Genomic DNA, 27,905 nt, shown 5'->3' with positions numbered 1-27,905 from the left:
TATACCTTCATTTTTTTAGAAATACTTGGCCAAAGGAGGGTTATGACCCCCAACAACACTCACTCCCTTGGGCACGCCACTGGAGATAAATGAGTGAGCATTTTATCATATTGGAAGACGAAACATTAGATGTGTTGGGAACGGAAGGGTTTTCACTGTGCATTAATTGTTTCTCGATCCAGCTGTATTCGAGAAGACTTCCTTTGTTTTTTGCTGATATATGACAAGACTGCGGAAGCTGTGACGGACAATTTTGAACACTTGCGAGTACTTAGGCCTGAATATGCACAATTTGGTGGGTTTCAGCTTGTATAAGAGCTGCAAACATGGGTAGACAAGACACAATAGTGGTGTTCAGGCTCGAATCAGGGAGAAATATTCGAAAACTGTGTGCGTCCAGTTCGCAGCCCACAGTTTGAATCTCGCATTGTCGAGTGGATTGTCCATCCATTGTGTAACAGCTTCGTGAAAACACTCAGACACCAAAGATGTTTTGATGCCTGATGAGAAGAAACGGACAAACACGTTGTGATAAAAAATGGCAGCCTTAAACGGTGGCTACTATTTAGGGGACAGTTGCTTCCCATTTTTTGCCTCCACACTATGGCCTCTTAATGCTAGGCCTTGTCTGCCGAGAGAAAGTAAACTTTCCTTGCTCCTCCCCCCCCCCCCGTTTTGCCACCAAAGGGCACCACTGGCCTTAAACATACACTTGTGAGTTTATATCTATACCCCTTAAAAATATATTGTTCAGCCCCCCTCGAAAGGAATTTCTGGATACGTGTCTGAGTTGACTGTACACTTCATTTTGTATTACAGTACTTTCTTCCATTGATTGGAGACTTTATACTCTGTCCCGACTATCTCTGCTGCAGCAAGGCTGCACATAGCGGCAGAGAAGGGGGGGGGGATCGAGTGGGCAGAGCGAAGCAGTACACGATGCTGCGAAAGCTAGTAACAACAGCCGCTTTCACCCGTTCCACGCAATCCCGTTCCCTTTCACGTGTTCATTGGTAGAGCCGTATCACGTCACTACTTGCGCAGATACTTGTTTTCGTTAGTTTCCTCCAGCGAAGTTCTTTTCTTGTGTATGGAGTGACCGTTCAAAATATTCTTGGGTAGAACGCAACGCAACGCAACGCACCGTGCTTTCATTGTTGAAACGCCATTTTCTGCACCCTGTATTAGTAAAATGAAATTAAAGATAAAGCACATTTTCAATTTTTTCAATTATAAACATTGTTGAAAAATGCTTAAAAGTAGTAATGTTAATTTTTCCACAAGGCCGTAAATTTCAGTTTCTTAATGTATTCTCCTTGAAGAATTCCAATTGATACAAAAAACTGTTCCATTTTCTAAGGATGACGATAGTTTATAATATTTTCGGGTATATTAAAACCTGCAAAAGTTCTTATTCGCAATATTGGAAGAAAACTGAAGATGAAAATTCAAAAAACATTAAAATCATGACTTTTTAAACTTTTATAGTATAAAGAAATATGCATAAAAACGTAACTTTTCCACCCTCTAACAGGGTCTTCTTCAGACGAATATTCACAATTGAGGGTGGAAACGTTACGTTTTTATGCATATTTCTTTATACTATAAAAGTTTTCCTTGGTCAGCATTTTAATGTTTTATTAACATGGAAACAAGGCTTAACATTGTTACAATGGAAATTAAAGCTCAAATTACTATACTATAAAAAATATTTATTTGAAAACCTTGAATTGATGTTTTAAGTCCTTTTTATGTACATATAGGCTAATCAGGACTGGACCTACAGTTTAAAGTGGGATCCGAACCACTGTGTAATGCACCTCCACCATATATCGAACCTCTTGAGTACAAGGCGACGGCGTTACCACTACGCCATCGGGGATGCTTTTATTAGAAAACCGGGAATAAAGGTAAACGAGAAGCAGAGTGATTATTTGTTCGTTTCATAATACTTAAGTACAATTTTACACAAGTTGCCTCCGCACAATGTCCAAAGTCCTGTTTCACAGTTCTTCACGAATTATACTGGTTTGTTCTGCAGCTGTCTTTAGAAGTAACAGTAACATTTTCGTGTAACAGTAACTGTAAACTACTTACTTTATGAAATTAGTACCTGAAATTCAGTTATTTTTCCACCTAAATTGTAACTAAATTGAAAGTTAGTTGTACACTCCTCTTCACATAAAGTGTCTCTTTATAGGGTCGAACAGTTGAAGTATGTACCAATTGATCTGAACAGAAGTGTACAATTACTACTTTTTTCGCATAGAAAGGAATTTTCCTTTGTTGCATTTTTACAATTTGTTGAATCATATCCTCGCCTGAAACAATGGATTGAAATCCTGAGACCATGAGAACAATCTTATTTATTGCCAAGGACCAGAATGTATCTCTTCCAAGCGTATTTTAATTAGAATAATTTCGACAAAAGGCTATATAATCTCCAACAATCCTCATTGGTATAGCACAGTTCAACAGTAATTCTGAATAATATATTGTTTCTCAACAAAAATACAACAAATTATTATTTTTTCATCTTTATGTAAAATATATGGATTTTATTGCCTCTGTATTTACATGTAAAATATATTAACTTAGTTATAATTATATAAATAATCCGTCGCGCAACAGCCCATGAAGGGCCTAGGCGTACCTACCGACTGCCGGTCTCCCTCCCACGCTTTCATTCGTCACCTCTAAGCGTGGAGATCTTCAACCGGTATTGGAATAGTCGGGGCGTCGGCCCGACGTATCCCCAGCCGTTATAGTAGGTCTCCGTGACCGGATTACGCTCACTCACTCGGAGCTCCCCAATTTCCTCACGATGGTGGGTTGCCACCGGCCCTATACGTAGGCCGAATAAATTCCGACCAGAGCCGGATTCGAACCTACGCCGTCCCGCAGCGAACGATCTCAAGACGAGTGAACGCCTTAACCCGCTCGGCTACGGAGGAGTACTTATAATTATATGGTTGATTGATTTAGTTTATTTTACTACGCTTTTCTGCTATTTTTGTCTAATCGCAAACATGAAAACGAGTGATAATATGATGAAACTTATGAAGGATCACATACAAAGAATATCCATGCCGGGAGTCGAACCAGAGACTCCTAGCGTCGTAACTCGCTGTTCTAACCACTCTTTTTTTTTTTATTATTATTGTCTCATTCTGATATACAAGTTATGGAATTACATTGTTTTTGACATAAGTGTAGTACTGCTATTACAATTCGTATTTCTATCTGGTTAACCTTTACATTTTTGTTTGACCTAAATTAAGTATAAAGCACTAATAAGAAATTTGCATACCATTTCTTCCTTGCTTGGAGAGGAATTTTTTCATATTGTTCTTGCAAGAAGATACTGAATTGTTTCTTAAAACTGCTCTCGTCATTGTGAAATATATATAATAAGTATTCTGTTATCAACCATTGTACTGCTCGTTGTTTTGTTGGTGGATAAAAATTGAAAGCAGGAAAAACTATATCTGTATCCGTAAACTTTGTTAATGAGGTGCGGCATATACGACTGAGCATTGTTCGCAATTTGTTCCACGCCGTGGAGGAGTTGCGACACTTGGTTATCCTGTGGGCTAAAGAGTCAGGCACGTTGCATGATATACAGTTAGGAGAGTCACTGATTCCATATTGGTATGTCCTATCTCTTGTCACTATAACACGATGAACCACTTTGTACCATATTGATTGGGCAGCTTTTGAAAGGTGTTTGGCGGAGACATTTTCCCATATTTGTGGCCAATTATGTGTATTGAAATCCCGGACTATTCGTGGTACTGTGTGCTTGAAACTATTGATTTCACTATATAACTTTTTAACAGATGGTGTAATTGTCTCATGTCGTAATAACTGGTAGCATACCTGTAAAGCGATGTCCTTATAAAACGAAAATCTTTTGGGGATACTTTGAATATCGATGGGAGCTTCTAATGGAATGTCCTGTATTATCTTCTGTATACATGCTTGGGTCGTTGACTCGTGCAGTGAGAAAGCTGTTTTAAGGCCAGTCTGTACAAACAATGCTCTTGCCTGTGTGTTCACGTGTATTAGTGCCAAACCACCTGTCTTCTCTGATAACGTGACCTCATTTATTGCCACCCGGAAAATTGTATCGTGCCACAAAAAGCAGCCAACTGCTTTGTTGACCTTGGCTAAGTGCTGTGTTTGGAAGGGCAGGATTTTTGCTACATACCAAAGCTTAGAGAGAGCAAAAACGTTGATAAATCTTACTCGTGTTTTTAAACTCAGAGAGCGCATCTTGTTCACTCTGAGGACGTAGATTGCCCTCTCGCACGTGAGATTACTATTGGCTTCGATCGTTTCATCGATATTTGCATAGAAGTTTATACCTAAAACTTTTATTTTCTTGTCTACAGGGATCTCCGTATTGTTTGTGAAAGGATTCTCCTTGCCAAGGGGCATCAGGAATGACTTTCGATTGTTTAGTTTTGCTCCTGATGTGAGCTCAAAAGTATGTATTTGGCTTTTAACACTGTACAGATCTCTTTCATCCTTGAGAAAAATCGTGACGTCGTCCATGAAACTGCCAACTTGTATTGTGGTGGAAGCCATAGAAATGCCCTGTAAATGATGCTGGATACTAAACAAAAAGGGGGTCTATTGTGAGGACGTACAATGTGCTACTCAAGGGACTACCTTGTAGTACACCTCGTCGCATTTTAAAACTTGTTGTCAAGAAACCATTTATTTTGAGTTTTAGCAGCATATGATTATATAATGTTTTTATCCAATTAAGAAAAGTGTCTCCGAAGCCATATGCTTCTAAGACTTTGTACAGATATTCGTGGCTCACTCTGTCATATGCTTGAGAAAAATCTAAAGATAGAATTGCCTCTGATGCATTCTTATTTTGTTTGGTAATAATTACGTCTCTTATCGTTTGTAGCAAGTGATGTATACTTTGGGACGTATTACAAGCGAACTGTAAATTGCCAATAAGTTTAACCATATATTTTTTTAAACGCTGATTTATGCACCTACTTATAAGTTTGATGTCACTGCTCAATATGGAAATTGGCCTAAAATCTGTGACGAACTTTGGATTTGCCTTTTTGGGAACTAACACTATAACTCCCGTGCTACTGGTCTTCCCTATGGTCCCTGTTGTCAACACTTCGTTGACCCATTCCGTTAATTCGTCTCCTATTAGATCCCAGAAACATTGATAGAATTCTGATGGTAATCCATCTTCGGCTGTAGTTTTATTCCTCGGAGCTTTGAATACTGCATCATGAACCTCCTTTTTACTAAACGGTTGTGTGAGCTCAGTTCTTTCATTTTCTGTCAGTGACGCAGGGAGGTAGTTCAAAAAATTGCATTGCGTTTCTGTTGGATTAAAGGCTTGACCAAGAAGATTTTTATAGTATTGCAAAAACCTATGAGGGCTGGTGACAACTTCACCGGAATCTAAAGTTAATTTATGAATAACGTGACTCCTGGCGTGTTTATGTTCTTGAAGAATGTGACTTAGTGTGGCTTGCTCGTCTGGGTCTATAGGAAGAATCTTGCTCTTTATTATTGCTGCAGATTTTCGTTTCCTATGTATAGCAAGTAATTGCGCTTTTATTTCATTTGCATAAGGACGATCGAAATTACCTTGCAATGCTAAACGATGGAGATCATTCAAGACTGCATACAAAAAATTATATTTGTTTCTTTGATCTCTACTAACTTCTGCACTGAAGAATTTACTGACCTGACGAAATTTAGGCTTAACTCGAGTTTCCCACCACTCGATTAGGGTCTTGTGTACTGGCCGAGAGGCCTTGAGTTCGTTCCACGTTTCCCTGATTAGCTGGACATAACTACCATTGCGTAATAATGTGCTATTTAAAAGCCAGTATCCGCTACCTTGTCGGGGTTTGATCAAATCTAAATTTATTTTGAGAATTGGGACACTATGATCACTAAAGCATACTGGAAAATTTTGAACACTAATGATATATTCCTGAAATCTTGGTGCGACATAAAACCTATCGATCCTTGACGCACTATTGGAGGTGATATGTGTGTAACCTTGACTTTCGCCATTGGTGTGTATCCAAGCGTCACGCAGTTGTAACCCCTGCGTTAATTCATAGAGCGCACGTGAGAAGTTGTATCCTGGATTTTGATCTTGTGAACGAATTACGCAGTTAAAATCTCCCACTAGTATAGTGTCTAGTGTGTGGGATGTCAACTCGGGCCCTACAACTGTTGAAAAAAAATCTTCTCTTTCCCGTCTGTTTTGGCTTCCTGACGGAGCATACACATTACAGAGAAACACTGAGCCTAATTTGGCAGTTATTTGTCTGCCCGTGGGATGGGGCACTACATTACGTAAATCCAAGTGTCGCCTACATGCTATGGCAGTCCCTTGTGCAAAGGGAGTAAAATTGTTGTAAACTTTAAACATGTTCAGTACAGAAAAATCGTCTATGGCTACCTCTTGTAAGAGGGCCACATCAATAGACGATTTAATGAGAAAGTCATTGAGAGCAATTATTTTGGTCTTACTTTGCATTTGATTCAAATTTATAGATGCCAAGGTAAATGTTTGCATGATTAGAACTGTCCACAAAAGAAAACTAAACTTACTTACATTCTTCAACATTACTAAACTCTAATTTCTGCCTAGAATGCATTAACTATGCTTTCCACTAAATAAATCTGGGGTAAGTTTGTTACTCGTCGAAGGTTTCTCTTTAATTACATTTCCTGAATGACTTGTTAAACTACCCTTTGAAACATCTTGTTTTGGGGTACCAGGTTCTACTCTAAATTCGTTATGAACTATTGTGGAACTTACGCATTCATTATTTTTCTTCTTCTTTCTACGTAGCACCATGGACTCTTCCGCCACTGACCGTAACCTTGATACAGATCTTGACCGTGATTTCCTAGGAGAGGTAACTACGGGGAATTCTGCCTCCGCGAACAAAGCACTTGGGGGTGGGGGCGGGGGTATGTGATGCATCTCCTCTGCAGTGGTCAATGTTGGCTGCTCCATCTCGTCCCTTCCTGTTGGTGCATTCTTCTCACTAACTTCCTGTCTGGTACCTGTCTCCTCGTCGGTGATTCTGGGGCTATCCGTGTTCCCTCCATTGCTATCTCCTGACGCTGGGACTTCTGCAACTAACGGAGCTGAATCTCTTGGTTTAGTCCGTACGGGTAGCACAGTTGGTTCATATACCATCGGTACATTGTCAGCGGGTATATTAACCGGACCCCTGCGGGGCTGGTTCCCTGAGGATCGACGCTTAGGGCACTGAGCAACTACATGATCCTCCCCCGAACACGCGAGGCACGTACGCACCTGCCCAGGGTATGTTACCCAATAAGAGTCTCCATTCATTGTTACATATGAGGGTATGGGTTTACGTAGTATCATTTTAATCAAGACACGTCCAGTTCGAGTAGGGTAAATGTGATCTGCAGAGTATGTCTCGTCTTCGATTTTCAACACTTCCCCATAAGACCTCATGACACGACTTATCACTTCTGCACTTAATTCAATTGGGACTACATGGATTCTGACGATTACATGCCGCTGGTGGGCCCATTCTACTTCAACTTTATGATCACCATCTACGTCACTGTAGATTACCTCAGCACCAAAATCATTTAGTAACCGTTCTCCTACCACTTTTGTCGCAAATTTCACGTACAAACACTTACGAAAGTAATCTATTTCAAAACTGAGCACTTAGTTCGTAGGCACTTGGTAGACATCATGAAACCATCGATGAAAATCCAATGACGTAGGTCGCGTTTTGACCTCACGGAAAACAAATTTCAAGGTGTTTTCTCTTTGTGTATTCATCGTGAACTATTTCATCGTATCTTCACTGGCTCACGGTAATTGTAGTCAAAACCTCGCTTGCACTCCAAAGGAAAAAAAGAACTAACACAACACTAGCAAACCGTATACGGCCCTAGCTAACTCGGACAGTTCGATCACTAAGCCTTCTCACGCGAAGAGCGGAGCTCGGTACGAACTGATACCTGCACGAGCTGCAGGCAGACTGTCCCCAACCACTCCAACACGGAGACCAGCAGTTATAATTATATATGAAACTTAATGCCAAGTTGTTGGTGATCATCTGTGATGAAATTAATAGTGCGCTTGCATTTCATATTCTGAACCATGTCTTAAAATATACAACTAATCTAGAATAAAGTAATAATTACAATTATTGTAATAGTAACTAAATTAGATACTTTTTAAAGCAACAGAATTATAACTGAATTAATTTGTCAAGTGATTAACTTTGAATTACTTTTGAAAAGTAACTTTCCAAACACTGTTGATATCTTAGAGTTCAGCATTACTCAGATAAGAATTGTAAGAGAAGTTTTCTAAGATACAATATGGTAATAATTACCATTAGACTAGAATTCAAATCATTCAAAAATCATTGCATGAAAGGACTACAAAAACTATATATTCGGGATATACGTATAAATTCACTTTAACATTTTTGTTTCAATGTGACTTCATTCTCCTTCTTTCTCATCCTGCAAAACATTATGTCGTTCCTTCATAGATACGTATGCTTCTTGCTGTCTTGTAATCATCATCCCATTCAGAAAGCAATGATGGGAAAATTCCCTTAAAAATTGGAACTAGCAAAAATTTTCAAGGAATGTGTGCTATAACTTGACAGACAAGACACACACGTTATACCATTCCCATTATTTTAAGTTTTTCTAATATACCGTTCCCAATTGCTGACTACTTGCAACCAGATATTAAGAAGTCTTGCAACATAATTTCTTGAGTATATTTTGGACTCTTGATATCTTGTAAACCATCACCATTCAACCATGTATCTGCAAATTGTGTACAGGTCAAACAATCCACAAAGACGATTTTGATTCCATAGAAGCATATCCACAAACTTCCACTGTATTGGGTTGCCATTGTTTGTCAAATCTGTTGTCCTTTTTACAAATTTCAAGGTATTCTTAGAAGACATATCAAATGGATTCTCAAATGTTCATCTGCAAGAGGAGCAAATAAAAATATTGTTAATATGGTGTATGAGACTATGAACTTAACAAACAAAGAAAAAAAAAAATTTTCATTACATTGATACAACCTGAGACAAGTTGAATTAATAATAAAATGAAAACAACTTAGAGATGTTGTGTAAGTGGATGTGAATATAATTAATCTAGACTACACCATAATTGTTAACGTAGTGGTCCTGTTATAACAGAATTATTAAAGGTTTGATTCACTATATCAGCTCAGATTCAGATCTATCTTTACAGTGCATGTTAAATATGATTTGGACTTCAGTAGGTTATTGAATCAAATATTCCTAACATAATCCGGACAGATTATGATTTCTCTGAAAATCAATCAATCTTACCCACAAATAAATGATTGGCTTTGCACTTGTAAAATATGTAAACTAGAAAACTTTCCTAATCTATAGAAATTTGTACATTCTCAGTAAACACGCAAACTATTGTTTGGTAGACGGTTAGAACTTTATTGTTTTAGCTGTTAGGGTATACTTTTACACTTTAAATACATAAAGCTTGAACTTATTGGAAATGCTGCACTACTATTACAAGGCGTTCAAAATTATGAAAGTACGAGAAAACCGAAGAGTTTTATACAACTTACGAAACCGGTTTTCTGACCTGATTCTGTGAAAGAAGATAACAGAACGTTGTACAGAACTTGCACAAAATTCGGGGATCTCACATTATATCTATTCCAATCCAACCTAACTTAGCTTAACCTACTTAATGCATTTAACACTTGCGAGCTATATATATATAAAGGACAAAAATCTTGTTCAAAACAGGTCAGAAACGACTCGTTCCAACCATGTACAAGGGCAAAGTGAAACTATAATGAACGACTCGTAATACAAATTCCGATGTAAGTACGTACTTTTCAATAGCACCAGTGAAATACGAAAATAATCTCATCTCACAGGAACGATAGTAGAGCATTTTGTGCAATATCGATTTAATGCCAGAATATAATCTATATCAACGTATTTTATGCTCTAGTAATAATCACAAAACTGTAATATCTGCATTATGCCTAATTTAAAATAACATTTTCTTATGATTTTACAGTTGCAAAGAATTATCAACTTCCTTTGTAAGGAAAAAATGCGTGCTGCGTTGAAAATGTAGACACTTCGAAGCGATATTCTCACAGAAATTATATCGGAAGGTATTTCCTCAACATATAAATAAATCATACATTCTGCATCACTCTTGCATATTGCAAACGTTTTGCTTTTAATGGATTAAGCAACAAGCATTTAAATATAAGACTTACCTTTCCGTTTTTTTCCGATGTTTCCTTCTTCCAACATTTACTGGATTCGTTATTCTCTGGTAACTTGATTTAACTTTCACAATTTCGAAGCACTTGCATTGATCATATCGTTAGAAAGCACAGAGTGAAATCTCGGCAACAGTGTTGGCTAAAATCTGCACCACGGAGTATATTGCGACAAACGCCACTTCAAAAATTTTAATGATAAGGACTACTCTCTGAAGGTACGAAATGTTTTCATATTTTCACATAGTATTTCAGATGCTTGCGGGAAAAACATGTGATCTTTGTTTCACCACGAAATCTTCCATACTAGTCATAAAAGAGAAAAAATGCACCGGTATTGACAATACTACCACTTCAGCGCCATCTCTACGCAGAAGTTTGAACATGACAGAGACCTTTTATTTTCTGTTATTTACTTAAATATCATTAATCGTAACAAAATTATAAGGTTCACATGTTCCAGTGAATAAAACAATCTTTTATATCGGAAAATATCTTCCTTACCGAATCTATATTAGTTGTACGCTCATCCATTGAAATTTGGACCTATGCTTTAACATGGCTTTAGAACCCCCTTAACGTGATATTCAATATTCATTATTACTTGAGAACGAAGAAGCTCTCAATTCCGTCCGCTAGCGTCGTCCGTCCGAACTATTTGTCGTCCTACACCACTCTAATTGTTATATTTATACAGTGCATGGAAACTTAGTTTTTTTAAGAAAATTCCGTCAGCTACTACATTGCAAACATGTTCATTTCTACTGCAACCTCCCAGTGTTGCCAACGAGACGACGAGAAGAGATTTTGGCTCGTCTTATGAAATTGCCGTCTGGTCTAGAAAATATTGTGAGTACACTCACATCCGCGTCGGAGTGGTTTGCACAGCGTCCTCCGACATCCAGGGTTCTAATCCCGACCTGGGGATGTGTGTTCTTTGAGAGTGTTCCTTTCATCAATTTTATCATATCATCACTCATAATCATCGCCGCTATTAGCCCAAAGTTGCAGAAAAGCGACGCTAAATTTCACAACAAATGAAAGGAATCAATCACTACCTCCTATCCTTCCGAACTTCTGACACGTCATCACAGAGTAGGATCTGCTCAATGTAATATCACCTATCAGCTGATCTACTATCGTTGCAAACATTGTTGTTAGCTTCAGGCACGTAGCCAAGGGGGCTAAGGGGGCTGAACCCCCCCGAATTCCAACGAATATCTAATTTAAATAGTGTATAGTGGTAATTAATTTTACTTCCTTAGCAGGATTAAACATTAGATCGAGAAACATTTAGTGTATAATAGAGAAACCAGGTTATATTATTATATTCTAGCATTTAATCCAAAGAATTAATGAATCCCACAGCTCTCAAAATGCATAGTTTTCTTTGTAAGAGGTCACACAATATAAACATTACGAGAAAAATTTGTTCCTAACTTTTGAAGCCTTTTTGAACGGAATGTGTAAAAGTTCATAACAAAATACAATAAGTATGAATTTCAGTTCACTAACTGTGCAAAATGTAAATACAATAATGGACAACAATTGTGTTGGATATTCACTCATACGGTGGATCGAATATAAAATCTTTCCATTTATATAATAATAATAATAATAATAATTTTGGATTAAAAATAGTTTATTTTTAATAACTTGTAATTTATTATTGTAAAATGACAATTATAACAGTAGCAATAAGTATTATTATCATTATTATTTCTACTAATAAGTTTTATCAGTGGCCTGCCCACTTGACAAATATTTGTGGTGACGCCTGTGCTGAAAAGGGATGACCCCCCTCCCCTACGAGCCTGGTTAGCTTGTACTAGATTGAATACTGTAGCTTCCGTTTGGGGAAGTTTATATTTAACATTTCTCTCTTCTTGAATTATGAGAAGATACAAAGTATATACGTGGGTTGCAGATTTATTAGTGGCAACTATTTATTTACAAATGATACAAAAGCGATACCTCTGTGAAACTTTTACAGCCCTTCGATGTAGTCACCAGCATTCTGCACAACCCGTTGCCAGCGATGTGGAAGTCGTAGTATACCTGTAGCAGCGCCTGTTTTGTTGATGGTTCGAATGGAGCGGTCTATTGCGAATGCCCTTCATCTTAGGGATCAAATCAAAGTCACAGGGTCTTAAGTCCAGGGAGTATGGGGGATGGTAGATCACCGCCCGGCCCCATCGAGCTAACAAATTAGCCACAGGTTGCGCTACATGCGCCCGAGCATTGTCCTGCAAAATGATGTGAGAATTAAGCAGAAAGTGTCGCCTCTTCTTTCGCAACGCAGTCATTTTCTTAAAATGAACAGTAATACTGCTCATTGACGGTCTGTCCTTTGACGTACTGCAGGCGTTAAGATAACACAATCACAGTCATACACGAGAATCACCATAACTTTCACATTAGTGGGGTTCTGACTACACAACTTGATACGCACCCACTTATTGTATCATTTTAGGTGTTTAATATGTTTAAAATGTTAATTGTCTATTATGACGTAATTTGTTTTGTTCAATTGGGTAGTCTTTTATGGTTATGGACTAACCTTAGAACATTCGATTGTGAGTTGTTAGGAGAGAGAGATTATTATGGAGGTTGCTGGAATAATGGACGTGATTTTGGAAATGTGAATGTGATATTTTGTGTAGTGAAGAACAATTATGAATTTAATACAATTTTGTTTCTAATAAGGAGTTTAATTGCGAGTGCAAGTTGGTAATGTTTACGTAAGCATATCCTTATCTGATTTCCCACAACCTGAGGGCTTCATAGTAGGCTTATAAGTCTCAGGCTCGCCGTCGAGGAATAACAGTAAGTAGATCCATTGAGACTAAACCGGGGAACGTAACAGGTGTAAACTTTTTGGCGCCCAACGTGGGGCTCGATAAATGTGTTTGAGTAGGATATGCAGAAGCATAATTTAAGAAGTGATCGTCGTAAGTTAAAAATGGATACTTTAAGTTGCTGTTCCGATAAAGGGAAAGCTGATGATGAAGAGGTTGAGTGCAACGATTGTAAAAGAAGCTTCCACTTACATTGTGCTGGTTATCCTTTGCCAAAATCGCAGTATAAGGGGGAAGAATTGAAATGTCTTATTTGTAAAGAGAAGGGTAACAAAGGAAGTCCTTGTTTGGAACAGTTGTTTCAAACTCTGATGGAGAAAATGGAAATGGGAAGAAAAGAAGATAAAGAGGAACAGGAAAGGATAAGAAATGAACAAGAAAGAATCAGAAGAGAAGATAAAGAGGAACAGGAAAGGATAAGAAAAGAAGATAAAGAGGAACAGGAAAGGATAAGAAATGAACAAGAAAGAAAAAGGAATGAAGAAAGAGGAGAATTGATGAAGCTGCTCAGCCAAGATAAGGAAGAATTATTATTTAGAATAGAAGAGGGGCGAAAGGAATGTAGAGAAATTAAGGAGACTCTGAGGAAGGAAATTGCGTGTGAGAGGCAGCAAGTAGCTGAATTAATACTAAAGCTGGAAGAAAAACAAAAGGAGGATTATGAAAAGTGGAACTTAGACTTGACACAGGAGAAAACATCTAGAGAAGCTAAAGAAAAGGAAATGGAAAATGAAATTGAGAAATTGAGGAGACGAATAGAGAGTGTTGAAATAATTGCAAGGCCAGAAGCAACACATGGTTCCTCAGAATTACTTGATAATTTAGAGCTAAATCAGAGAAGGCAAGAAAGGAAACTTGAAGAAGTTACGGAGAAAGTCGCATCTGTAGATAGGCAGGTCGATCAACTACAGATGTTAATGGCAGGCTGTCGGGTTCTAGAACCTTCTCAAAATGGTGAAGCTGTATTTCAACCGGGAATGAACGGTTCAACAACTAGAGGTGATTCCAAGGGGAAGATGAGGAAAAGAAATCGTTACTCGTCAAGTTCTTGCTCTGCAGTTTCCTCTAGTTCTGAGGAAACTGAAAATATGAAAATTACAAAGCCCAGGAAGAGACATAATAATGGAAAGTCCGAGAGATTGGTACAGGATGAGATATCTCGTGACAATGCCTATAAGAATAGCTCCTACAAATCTTTTCGCATGTCTGATGTTAACGCTCTTTCAAAGTTTGCTGGAGAGATTAATACTGTCTCTGCTGAGAGGTATTTAAAAGAGCTAATAACATACCTGGATCTAATGAATGTCCCTATGATTTTTAGATTGAAGTTATTGCCCTCTCTTATGGTAGGAAAGGCTAAGGCGTGGTTTGTTGCAAATGAGAAGAAGTGTAAGACTTTTGAACACTTTTGTTCTGCCTTTAGAAAACAATATGCCTCTGCTGATGCCAAACAAAGGGAAATGCAGACTCTGATAAACAAACGTTATACGAGGAGCTGTGGCCTCTCACTTGAAGAATATTGCTGGGACACATATGGCTCTTATTGTAATCTTGTGGATAGTGTTGACCAAAGCGAAGCGCTGAACTTGGTTATTAGTCAACTTCCGCTGCGAGTGCGTCAGTTGGTACTTACTCGCGATCCACGCAACATGGACCAACTTACCAGTTTCTTGGGAAGATATGAAGCCTCGGAGCAACTCGACGGATGGAGGACAGAAAACCCGAGATTCGAGGACAGAAGAACCAACCAAGCTAGAGTTAGGCAATTGACGTTCTCCAGAAATCAACCCGATTCAGCGAAGGTGCCTGCTGGTAACGGAAGATCTGATAATGAGAACTTTAGTGGTAGCGCTCGACAAACTAACAATACTTCAGGAGAAGAAAATAGAGGCAGGTTCTACAGAAGAAGGAACTGCGAGGGATCACAGCGATCTTCTGGAGAAGAAAGAAGAACGCCATTCCGAAGAAGTTCATATGGTAATAATAATTTCTCCCCACATCGCTATAACCGGTATAGAGGTAACTACAATTGGAGGAGGAAAGAAAGTGCTACACAGACGGAAGATTTCGATAGTGGAGAAACTAGTGTTAAACAATTAGATGTTACCACTTGGAATACGTCTGCCCCGTCCTACACTCCAAGAAACTGAGAAGCAGTTTTGAATTGAGTGGATGGCCCTAGAGTTTTGAAAAAGAAAATTTACTCCATTTTCATTTTGTTAATTTTCTTTTTGTTTGTGGGAGGATGCCATGATACGCACCCACTTATTGTATCATTTTAGGTGTTTAATATGTTTAAAATGTTAATTGTCTATTATGACGTAATTTGTTTTGTTCAATTGGGTAGTCTTTTATGGTTATGGACTAACCTTAGAACATTCGATTGTGAGTTGTTAGGAGAGAGAGATTATTATGGAGGTTGCTGGAATAATGGACGTGATTTTGGAAATGTGAATGTGATAATTTGTGTAGTGAAGAACAATTATGAATTTAATACAATTTTGTTTCTAATAAGGAGTTTAATTGCGAGTGCAAGTTGGTAATGTTTACGTAAGCATATCCTTATCTGATTTCCCACAACCTGAGGGCTTCATAGTAGGCTTATAAGTCTCAGGCTCGCCGTCGAGGAATAACAGTAAGTAGATCCATTGAGACTAAACCGGGGAACGTAACAAACTTTAGACCTTTAGACCGCCAACTCCAACGATACTCTATTCCTCTCGTCACTGCGCATGCGCCTAGTGTTGGAAGGAAGAGTCCATTTATTGTGGGTTAGGTTAGGTATCAAACTAACGTCTGGTATAAGCGAGAAGCAGCGGTTCCGTTTCGTGGAGTATATACAGCAGTGTTGCCACTATTAAATCTCAAACCCGCGTATTTTCAACAAAGTAATTACTATTTACAGTATTATTTAAATATTTGTAAGTATTACCGATTCTAATTTGTTCAAGTATGTCTCATTGATATTAATCCTGACTTTCATACGTCGTCGTACTATGTATGTATTTCAAAGTGTGTGTGTGTTATTGGCAATACAGGGTGTCTCAAAAGTAATAGCTCAAACTGACACAGGTGAAAGTACACGATAATAGAAGCAAAAAAGTCTTAGTAAACATGGTTCTGCAAACGAGCCGTTTTCGAGATAATCGCGAATGTGTGATTACAAGCCGCCACTGACTTCAGTGGTTGTAAATGTCATCCTGTTTGATTACAACGCCACCTCTCGGAAATGTTCTGTTTTGTAAACAAAGAGTAAACCTCGGAACGCGCAAGGAGTAAAGCACTCTGTGTTTACAAAATGCAATCAATGATGGCTTGTAACCACACATTCGCACACATTATTAGCATTTTACAACTAGGACGACGTTTACAAACAATGAAGTCAGTGGTGCCTTGCAACCACACATTCGCGATTATCTCGAAAACTGCTCGTTTGCAGACCCATGTTTACTGAGACTTTCTTGCTTCTATTATCGTGTACCTACACCTGTGTAAGTTTGCGCTATTACTTATGAGACACCCTGTATAGAGCGACCACAAACAAGAGAACCTTCGACCAGGCCTTCGCAAATCTTCCCCTCCATCCGTTCAGCTCGGTCCACGGTAAAGCGTGCTTCACTCAATCCCTCCCCTCCACGCGCGAGTACAATGCACACGACGCACGGTTCTGCGCAGGTTCTTTTGATTGTGGTCCCACTATAACAATCAAACCGCATTGGCAACGACTGAACATGTAAATTATTCGATGTTTCGATACAATGCTCCTGTCTCCTTGTCAGCATCAATGGACAGGATGAAACGCAATGCCAGTTACAACAAATAAGCCTTCACGGAAAGTCTGCAAAGATTTATGCATTCTAATAATGTATTTTTTTTCTAGTTTCCCCTTGCTTGCGAATGGTTGCCGACAGCTTTCGCTCAATTTTCCCTCACCTCTTCGCGGCAGCAAAGTCCTTTCGAGATGGTCTCGTGGGGGCGGTGGAGAAGAAGAACAGGCTGTCTACCAGATGTGTCAAGCGTAAAAGTAAGTACCAGTAGATGTTGAGCCAGTGTACTTCTTAAGTACTCTTCAACTGTGAAAACTGTTCACTGCTCGTCACCATTTTGTGCAACTGCCACAAACTCTACCATGTGTCTGCGTATGTCTACATCCTTAGTGACTTGTTCTTACTGTTAAACTCAGTGGCGTGCGGTGACCATTTAGATAGCCCAAGCACTGAATATATAATTTTTAAGTAAACAATAGCACATCAAGGGACAAGCTTGCCTTGATAAAAATCACAGTTGGTAATAGTTAATTTCATTTTTAAGCTGGTCATCAAGCGCAGTTTCTATTCTGTTTTCCCCAAAAGCAGCTATATCTACAGACGGTCGTAGATGGCTAACAGACAGTGCGTGCTCGGCTATTGACGTCTCTAAATTTCCCAAATGCATGTACCCAATTTTGGTCCAACAAGTATTTCTATCCTTTCCAAACAACAGACAATACCAGCAAAACAGCTCAGCGCTATCGGCTAACCAGTCACATTTGGTATACTACACTGAAAAAGTCTAGTGAATTTACTGGTCTTTTGAACCAAGTCCGGTAGTTCTGGTGTTGGCCGTCATTTTTAATTATCTCATTTCTTTCTGAGAAAGAACAGGCAGAAAACCGCTTGGACAAAAACACTTTTATAATACACATTGTTCTATATTACTAGATACTAACTGGTACCTTCACATATTTGCATATACATTCGGCAATCCAAACCCGTAAACTGAGGAAAACCGAAAACAATACGAGTTGAAACACTCCGATACTCTCTCGAACTCCCTGTCCGATGCTAGCTTCGGTTGCAGAAGAAATACACGCACACGGCCCGTGACCTTGAGGTGCGTGCGCAACTGTCAGCCACTGCTTAACCGATGCGAGAGAAAGATTGCTTCGGCTCAACCTCAGTGCAGCCCTGCAGGGACTGGTATTTGTTCTATTTGTAGCGAAGAAATGGGACGGTTTTATCTAGATATTATTGAATAATCGTGTGATTATGATAATATATTGTTACTTTATTGCATATTGTACTCCGAAGCAATGCTTCGGTAGCTTACCTTGTATGCACGCTACTGGTTAAACTGATTTCCTCTTGCTCGAGATAACGTCGTCTCCTTGTAAGCAAGGTGTTACGGGTTCGATTCCACTTAAAACCTTATGTATAGTTCCGATTAGCATATATGTGCATAACGTTGACTTACTCAGTCAAAAACTCTTGCTTGTTGGACGGTGGGGGGGGGGGGGTGTAAACAAAACAGGAAGAGCATATATTTTAAAGGAAACCTTCTTTCTGAGGAAAGATAAATGCACGATATTATTATTATGACAAAAATTTTAATTATCATTTTCTTGATTTCTTTGTTCAACGTAGTCGTCTAGTAATAAAGGGGTCCCGGGTTTGATCTCCGGGGAAAGGTACAGAGCACGGTGATTCGGATTCCACTTTAAACTGTATTTCGAATCCAGGTTAACCTATATGAGCATAAAGCAGACAAAACGTACTTTGGAATTTAACTGTTTTCTTTAGAAGTAAAGAGAATCACAGCGGTCCAGTCGATAGGACGTTTGGCTGGCAGGCAAACGACACAGGTTCTTTTCCCGGAATGGGTCATCTCATGTGGGGAATTTTTCAGACCATGTTAAAGTTCAGGGGCTCACCTGAGACAACCTTAGAGGGCAAAGACGACTGGAGCTTGGTGCTGATCATATTACCTCCAATATGGTCGAGAGCAATCATAATGTGTGTATTAGTATGTGACTTACATGGACACCCACGTGGAGGGGTCAAGGAGCATTTGCCTCTGCCCTGCCTGGAATAAGGGACCCCGTTTCCTACTTTCTGTTTTTTCTTTCATGTTCTTTCTATAATATTTTTTCTTGCTTGATTCCTTTTCTCTCCCGTTATGATTTTTACTTTTCCTCGCTTCCTCTTTCGATCCGTTTAACTCTTTCTTTCCCACTGTTCGACTCTCTGTCTCAAACTGATTAGTGTCTATTTCCTATATTTCTGTTCCTTTCTTAGAGACTTATCTACTGTGTGTTTAGGAGGATCAATAAGTGAATATGTGTGTGTGTGAAAAACTTATACGTTTATAAATTGCACACAATTTTCTATTTATTTATAATATTAATTGCATAAGATATTAGCCCATACAAATTCTGTGCCATACTAAGTTCCAATGCTTCGTGAACACCCATTCACTCTCTCTCTGACTAATATACACACACAAACACATACTTTATTGTTCTTGTTTCCTCTTATTATTGTTATCTGTCAATATGTAGCTTTATTGTCAACCTCCGTGGCGGATTGATTATCACAGCGCGCTGCAACGCTTGCGGTCCCGGGTTCGAATCCTGGCCTGGCTGTCCTTTCTGAGTGTGTTTTCATCAATTTCATAATACCTTTTCTTCATCCTGCCAACAATTGATATCCGTGCAAACATTATTGATGAAAATGTTCTCCCTCATTGTTGTGCAGGCATGAGAATCACCGTAAACAACTTTCAATAGTTCTAATTTCTTTACTTTTTTTTCTCTTCTCACAACCATCAGTCAAAAGTAAAAAGAACATTCGGTACATTACAGTCCCTGCTCTATCGGCAATCAAGTACGGAAGTTTCAAGCTCACTTGTCATTTGAGCCACGTCTATCTCTTGAGCAAGCGAGAAAACAAGCATTTGCCCAAGTAGCTGCAAGACAGATCCACCACACAATTTCCACAGAGGTGTAAATCTGACATAATGGTAAGTAAAACTTAGGATAATTCCACTGAACCTCACAATATTTTCAGTATTTTCCTACTACATTATTCAGTTAAAGGAATTCTTACTTCAATTAATACCCCATCCCCACCCTAATCAATTTTCCCTGGAAGATACTGACTTCCCATGTAATGAGAAATTCGAAAGTACTGTCGTACATATTTTTGGTTTTACTGAGAATATTTCTGCATTTTTGTGACATATTTTTCAATTCTTATGACATATTTTTCCATTTTTATGACATAATTACCTACATATTTTACAGTTTTATAGAACATAAAGTCCCGGGCACTAATTATTACTCATCCTGATCATCGCGATTAGCCAAAAGTGGCAGAAAAGCAAAGCTAAGTAACGAAAATCAAACTGTATTTCATTGTATATTTTGTTCCCTCTTGATACAAGAATGCACTTAGATCATAGCAGAAGATCACGTGTGAACTTCCTTAAAGGTACTATACCAGTATTCGCTTGACGTTCTTGGAAAACGAACGAATAAATCTCCTCTCCGATTTGCCGGCCTCCTTGTCACGCATATAATTCCTATTTATGTTTCATAACTCTCATAAGTTTAGTGTCAACCTCACTTCCACGTAGTACACCCTGGACTGCTTTTTGCAGACGAACGAGGCTCTAGCGACTGGCCCTTTGACCAGTGTTTTGTCCTTATGTGTGCTGAGTGCCACTGTACAGCCTCAGCTTTTAACCAGCCAGGATATTTTAATATTTTAGTTACGACACGATATTACAGTTATGATATTTTAGTTCTGGTAAGGGGCTGAACCCCGTATAAAGTGAAGGGTGCAAAATAGCCTAAGTGCTGACGCACCCAAAATTTTAAATTCAAATTTAAAAAAGTTTACTCAATCCGGGACTTAATTATTTTGAAGACGTGAGTTGGCCTGGGCATTTGTTTGCGAATTTACAATAATACCTAAATTAACAATTTTAAGTCGATATTGTTGTTGACTTTTTAACAACCGCTTATGTATGTATCGTCAGGGCAAAAGCATACGGACATGTGCATGGAAACTCAAAATAGCAAACGTGTCCTTCGTTATTTTCCTGCAGTAACCGAAGAAAACCATGTAAAATCTCACCCAGGAGAGCTGGTCGCTTGGATTGAACCCACGGTATCCGGATGCAATTCTATCTTCCTTTTCTTTTTTAAAAAAAGATAGTTATATTATTACTTATTGTTGTGCACTTGCAATATTTGGTTACAGGTTTTCCGTTCGTACTTTCAGAACACGAGAAGAAAGTACTAATCAAATGTCCTGCCCTGAAGGAAGATCAGTCCATTGACCATCTTAAGACTCGCAAGCCAACCCCTCACGATGTCATCGACGAGAAGCTGCCCGCGCTGCGACACGAGTTTCAAGTACTGCCACCAGAGGGCATTGCGATCATTGTCTCTGCGAATGACCACCACAGGCATCCACACCACAGCATCGCTCACTGCGTAGGGCACGAGGACATGTTTAGGGACATAGAGAGACGGCAAAGAGAGGAATTCCACGAGCCTCCACCTCAAGAACTCATTGAGGCGTTTAATCATGCGCACAGCGGTCCATCGCCGGTTCTAATAGTTGAGGAGAAACCGAAATATTCACAGCCAGTAATGGACGAAGAACGAACGGTTCACCACCCTTACGCTCCACAACACAATGCGTTTTTAGGCCGGCACGTTCATGCACACCCGGAACACACCGTTTCGATTCCTACACACGTACCGAGGACGCACATTACGATTAACGCCGAGGATGGCGACACTGTCGTTCCTGGACACACTGCTTTGATCCATGCACACGTACCGAGGATCCACTTTGCGATAAATGCCGAGGATGGCGACACTGTCGTCCCGGAACACTCCTCAGGCAATGTACACACAAAACACTCTTTGGAAGATTTGAAACCTTACTTTGTCGAAGACATTCTAGAAGAATTGGTGGAGAACGTTGACTTGTCAACAGTTCACCACAAGCCGCTTGATTCCGAGTACAACCTACCAACAAGCCTTGAACCGGAAGTTAATTTAGAACAGCTCGCAGTGGAAGATGGATTTCAAGATGGCGAATCTGAGGAACAGCCAAGGATTAATCTGGGATCAGAAAATACATTCCACATTCTGAACGAAGGTGGAACGCTGAACTTTGAAGTAGACGAAGAAATAAATAAATCCCACCACAGCATAGAAGTGGACATTTCAAACCATACTTCAGACAAGGATGAACACAATAGTTCAGAGGAAAAATCTTTAAAAACTCATCATCATTCAGATGTATCGAGTAAATCAAAGGGAGATGACCACGTAGAGGAAGAAAATAAGAGTGAAGTGAAGGAAGATGAATTTATCGTTCTGTACTGAAGCATGTTTAACAATTAGCAAATAATGAATTGTAATTATAAATATTTTACATTTGTACGAATATGTTTAAGAAATTCGCAATAATGTGCATAAAGTATTTTGTTATTACTTCTATTATGCGTCATGTTACTAGTATTTATTCATTTTATAGATTTTATTAATAAAACAAAATTACTTGAGCAGTTTTGCAATTAACAAGTACTCTATTGTGAAGCATATATTGCATATGCTGTATATTTGTCTAAAGGTCCTTCCTGTGGAGATAAGCAAGTGAAACATTGTAACATTTTTAATTGCAATGAAAACTTCATTCATCATTTTTTTTTAAAAAAAATAGGACAAAACCCACAATGAGTTATGGATAATAGCAATACAAAATCCACGTTTATTTTTTAAAAATGAAATAAAGATATTTATTAATGAGAAACTGTTTGTTGTTTTAATAATTATTACATGATCACAATGATTTATAACTAGACTACACTAAATAAAATACTGATCAAATATGGCAATAATTGACTCATCAAGATGAAACAAATGTACTTGTAGATTCATGTGATTTTATGTAAAATGTTAAACGGAAGCTCTTCCATCTAGTGACAAATGCTTTTACTACGAACAATACGGTGTGAATAACATGGATAAAATGTTCGATATTTTTTTCATCAGTGTATTTATAATGCACATTTGACTTAAGAAATGTAGTACAATGTAGTTCTCAACTATATAGTTTGTCCTTTAACTGCCACTGGATGTTGACATATTGTTAAACTATTTTTGAATATGACAATGATGTTAGCTCCAAAGCCTAAGTCTATGGATTAGATATGACGTTACATCTCTATAATACCAGTCCCCGAGAGCAATAGTGATGCATAGTCAGCCTACTTCCAAAAGCCTCACTCCTGAAGATAAGAGTGACAATAGCTCTGGAAATGTCTAGACTGGAATCTGCACATCTTTAGACTGAATATATAAGTGTGATATTATCTTTTGAATCACCAGACTAAATATAAAATTATATTAGCTCTCCAAATCTCCAAACTTAAGAGTAACGTTAGTACCCGAAATCCGCAAACCACATATTTAAGAACGATGTTAGCTCTCAAAATCTCCAGACTGAAGAGTGACGTTAGTTCTTGAAATTCCCAATTTTCTAACAAGCATAAAACAAGAAATGTTTGAATTAGGGAGGTATTGTGTTCCTGTTCAACATAACTACCCTTTAGCATTTTACATGTAGCTGAATAAGCTGGGTAACCTTTGAAATTGTCTTCTCTTGCCCGTGGATATTGTTAAAACTGCATTGTTTATAACAATGACACATTGTTAATTCTTGCACAGTAATTACAATATTATGCCTTTGAAAAACAAGGTGGTTCTTTTGTTATATCATCGCCAATTAAAAGTTATAAAAGCTTTATCAAATAGCCCTGGGTCTCTTTGTCCTTATCTTTTGCTTATGTCGATTAAAAGTTCTTGAGGCAACAAAGAGATGTGACAAGTATTGATCTTACACAAGCCACAAGCATATTGGTGTTGCAAGTTCTGGCTAATTCTATCCCCAATTATATACCTACATTTTCAACACTATTTTAAACTTACAAGCGTAGACAGATTGGTGAACCACTATTAAACTGAGAGACCATCCCAGGCCTGCCATCATTGAAGCTCTGTGTGTGTTTGTTTGTTTGTAAGTACACATGAGAAAGTGCCCTGAACCTCAATTTTTAAAAATTAAATGCAATGCTGTTATCTTTTCCTATCTTGTGAGTGAACAATATAGGCTAAATGTGTACTTTGGATCAAAATTCAAGTATTATACATAACTAGCTCATTACCCGACGTTGCCCGGCTGTTTAATGGATTCATTTTAAAGTACCGAACTATTATATTTTACAATTTCACTATAATATAAATTAACAACAATTTATGAACAACATTTTCAGTTCCACATCCAGGAGCAAGAATAAATCAATTGAACGGCATTGCGAGTGTCACTATTCATCTCAGCGACCCCGAAAACTATTGATTGCACACTAATATCGGTCATTTTACATGTCACCCCCCTTTCCACCCTCACATCTAGGCGTGCCACAATGTCTGAGTTGAACGGCATTGGGAGTGTCCCTATTCATCTTAGCGACCAAGAAAACTATGGATTCCACAATAATATCGGTTGTTTTCGTTTATTTTTACATGTCGCCCCCTCCCACCCCACCTCTAAGGGTGTCATGGGTGTCTTGGAGTTGAATGGTATTGGAAGTGTCACTATTCATCTTAGCGACCCAGAAAACTATGGATTCCACACTAATATCGGTCGTTTTACATGTCACCCCCCTTTCCACCCTCACATCTAGGTGTGCCACAATGTCTGAGTTGAACGGCATTGGGAGTGTCCCTATTCATCTTAGCGACCAAGAAAACTATGGATTCCACACTAATATCGGCCGTTTTCGATTATTTGTACATGTCACCCCCTTCCCAAATCATACCTAGGGGTGCCAGGGGTGTCTTACCCCCACAGTATTTCTTTCCGCATTGTAAGTCATATGTGTACCAAGTTTGGTCATCGTGAATGTCGCCAAGTAGCTTTGCAACTCCAAAAACTATGGATTCGACACTAATCTTGGTCTTTTTTGACATTTTAATTTTCACCCCCTCACCCCCCAAACCGATAGGTGATGAACTTGGAGTGTAACGGCATTGGGAGTGTCACTATTCATCTTATCGACCCCGAAAACTATGGATTCCACACTAATATCGGACGTTTTCGATTATTTTTACATGTCACTCCCTCCCTCCCCAGCCCAGGGGTGCCAGGGGTGTCTCACCGCCATAGTATTTCCTTCCAGATTGCAAGTGATGTGTGTTCCAAGTTTGGTTAAAATCGTTCCAGGCGCACGAGAGTTATGCTGGAACAAACATACATACACACACACACACACACACACACACACACACACATACATACATTTTTATATATTAAGATTAAGTTAGAATGTAGAAGGTTTTTACATATCATTCGTTCAATTTAACTTTTTGATATAGTTCAGTTTTGTATTGTGTCCCACCCTTCACACAAAAAAAAACAATTAATTTCTCTTTAACCGTTACATTGATTTCCCTTTCAACTACACTAGAATATTCAATGTCAATTACCTTCTCTCTTTGTCATAAGTAATTCATTTTTCATCATTTGACAATTCACAGAAATTAAAATAATTTTGTTATTAAGTATAGATGCAGTGTTTCGTCGGTGTCGTCCTAATTGCGAACAGTCCTAGTTGCGAACAGTCCTCATTGCGAACACTTCCTGCCTAAACAGGATTAACCTCGAAGGCCAGTGTCCTAATTGCGAACACAATTTCCGCCTTTGGACCTACAACTTTCTCTTCCACTTCCTGCGTCTTTTTAACGATTTTTTCAGGGACTTTGAGACTGGTCAGAGCCTTGTTGGAACATAGATAATTCGACATGATTAAAGTCGTTGCATAGTATAAATAATTAAATAATAAAAGTGTGGCCTATTTTATATAACGACTACATACTGCACAATTCTTAATTGAAAAGAGCTTCGTCATATAATAATATAATTATTAATTTCAAATTCAAATTTCAAAACATATGACGCTGTACTTAAAATGTATGTATACCATCTTAGTGCTCTTGGCTACTTTTTCGAAAAAAAAATCATCCATCGTGATATGTCACTAGTCACTAGCTATTGTTGCTAGTCAAACCAGCTGTCTCTCTGAGTCACTACCCTTATTAGTTTTTGAAAAAAGGTTTTTCAGTTTCATGTGTTCGCAATTAGGACATGGAAGTATTTCCTCACTTTTGTATGTTCGCAATTAGGATGATTTAGGCACTGTTCGCAATTAGGACACTGTCCCACCCGTGACACAAAATTAATTGGTAATTATGTTTAATCAACAGTGTTAAGTTTCATATCTAATTGCACAGAAACTGTAAGGAAAATGTTGCTTAACTATCAGTAAAATAGTTCCTTTCATATAAAAAATGTAGTCCGCTTGTCCCACCCATGACAATGGAATGCCCCACATATAAAACACACATCCCCCATTTTACGCATACGTATTTATGACACAAAAATAATTGATTTAGAACGTTACTGTGGATTCGGAAGACGTAAGCAATTTTCAAAGGTATCCCTTGTTGACTATTGCACTTTGGACTACATACTTTGTGTTTGCCTTTGGCGCAGTTGTATGAACTGCCAAACAAGTCGTGGTGTGAAAACTTGCGCTCGGTTCAAGCTGCTCTGACACCGCTCTGATGGTGTGTTATTTAGAGAGGGGTTGGGGGGGGGGGGCTCGACAACAAATGTCACGTTTTCCAGAACAACCACGCCCCGTCGCGCTGGAAGCTCGGTTTCCACGCTACCGAAAGTGAAGCGCTTGAAATGGAAATGAGTTCCGGCGACATGCTCCAGCGGACACTTGCTAAACGAAACTTTTGTTTAACTTTTCCAGTTCGGGGAGCCGAGCGTGAAACTGTTTGTCCCCGTAAGAATGAGAGGGAGGGGCAAAACAGATGCGAGTGTAAAACAGATACTCTACAATAGTGTATGTTACGCACATGCGCCTAACATTTAAACATTTTTTTAAGTGTGTAAATACAAGATTGTTTATTTGGGATTAACATATGTCTGATGACGTCATAATAACAGTTGAATGGTCTTAATGTCTTATGCTGCTATGCAGTGGCGTCTCGTGAACGCATGGGTCAATTATGGGAAAAAAGAACAGCTTGCTCTGCGACGACATTCATGAACATTTCTACATTCTAATTTCTTCATATAGAAGTATTTATTTTGCACGAGACCGCTGAACTAAGCTTATATTACATTTCTTGGATCTGAAGTAACGCATGCGTCAATTGTGGGAAAATAATTATTACTTTCTTTCACTTCTGATCCTAGAAATGTAATATAAGCTTAGTTAAGCGCTTTCGTGTAAAATAAATACTTCTCCTACATGAAGAAATAAGAATGTAGAAATGCTCATTAATGTCGTCGCAGAGCAAGCTGTCCTTTTTCCCACAATTGACGCATGCGTTCACGAGACACCTCTGCTGCTATGCTTCATCTAAAACTTCCAACATTCTGAATAATTGCCATAAGTAGATTTGGTCCCTTCGGCATCAAGTTACATATATCGTGCTGGAGGCTGGGTGGAAGGGACTCAGAGTTGCAAACTTTTCAATGTTTCAAATTCCACTTTAAACGAAATACTTTCATGTAGGGAGTCATAGTTAGTTAGTTAGTTAAGTTAAAATTTCTGTGTCTGTAGGGAGTCATGATTGCTAAGTTGCTGTATTTGTTAAATGGTGTATTTGCCTCACTGCAATATGCACTCCTCGCTACGACGCTAATTCAGCCTAAATCAGCGTGTGGTATAAATTGGGATCCAACCTATTGACTGTGTAAAACGTAACTCGAACAATGATCGAACGAAGACCGCCCACAGGATTTTTTTTTCTCAGGGGAGGCAGTTTTTATTATCAGTCTTATACAGAAGATATCAAC

The 27,905-nt window shown here is 38.6% G+C and overlaps 1 protein-coding gene across 1 annotated transcript in view; it reads left to right on the top strand.

Moving 5' to 3' along the window:
* The window catches only part of LOC145977960 (uncharacterized), a 29,043-nt gene extending 6,238 nt beyond the window's left edge, over positions 1–22,805 (top strand). The window contains exons 3-4 of the mRNA XM_083110303.1: positions 17,072–17,215; positions 21,234–22,805. Of these exons, the coding sequence (XP_082966429.1) occupies positions 17,072–17,215; positions 21,234–22,354 (1,265 nt within the window). The 3' untranslated portion in view covers positions 22,355–22,805. The remainder of the gene's footprint in view (positions 1–17,071; positions 17,216–21,233) is intronic.
* The last annotated feature ends 5,100 nt before the right edge of the window (positions 22,806–27,905 follow it).

This window comes from Lepisma saccharinum, chromosome 24 (assembly GCF_977018435.1).
Source record: "Lepisma saccharinum chromosome 24, izLepSacc3.1, whole genome shotgun sequence".
Taxonomy (NCBI): Eukaryota; Metazoa; Arthropoda; class Insecta; order Zygentoma; family Lepismatidae; genus Lepisma; species Lepisma saccharinum.
Note: the sequence above shows the minus strand (reverse complement) of the source record. Positions and strands in the feature narration are given on the sequence as shown.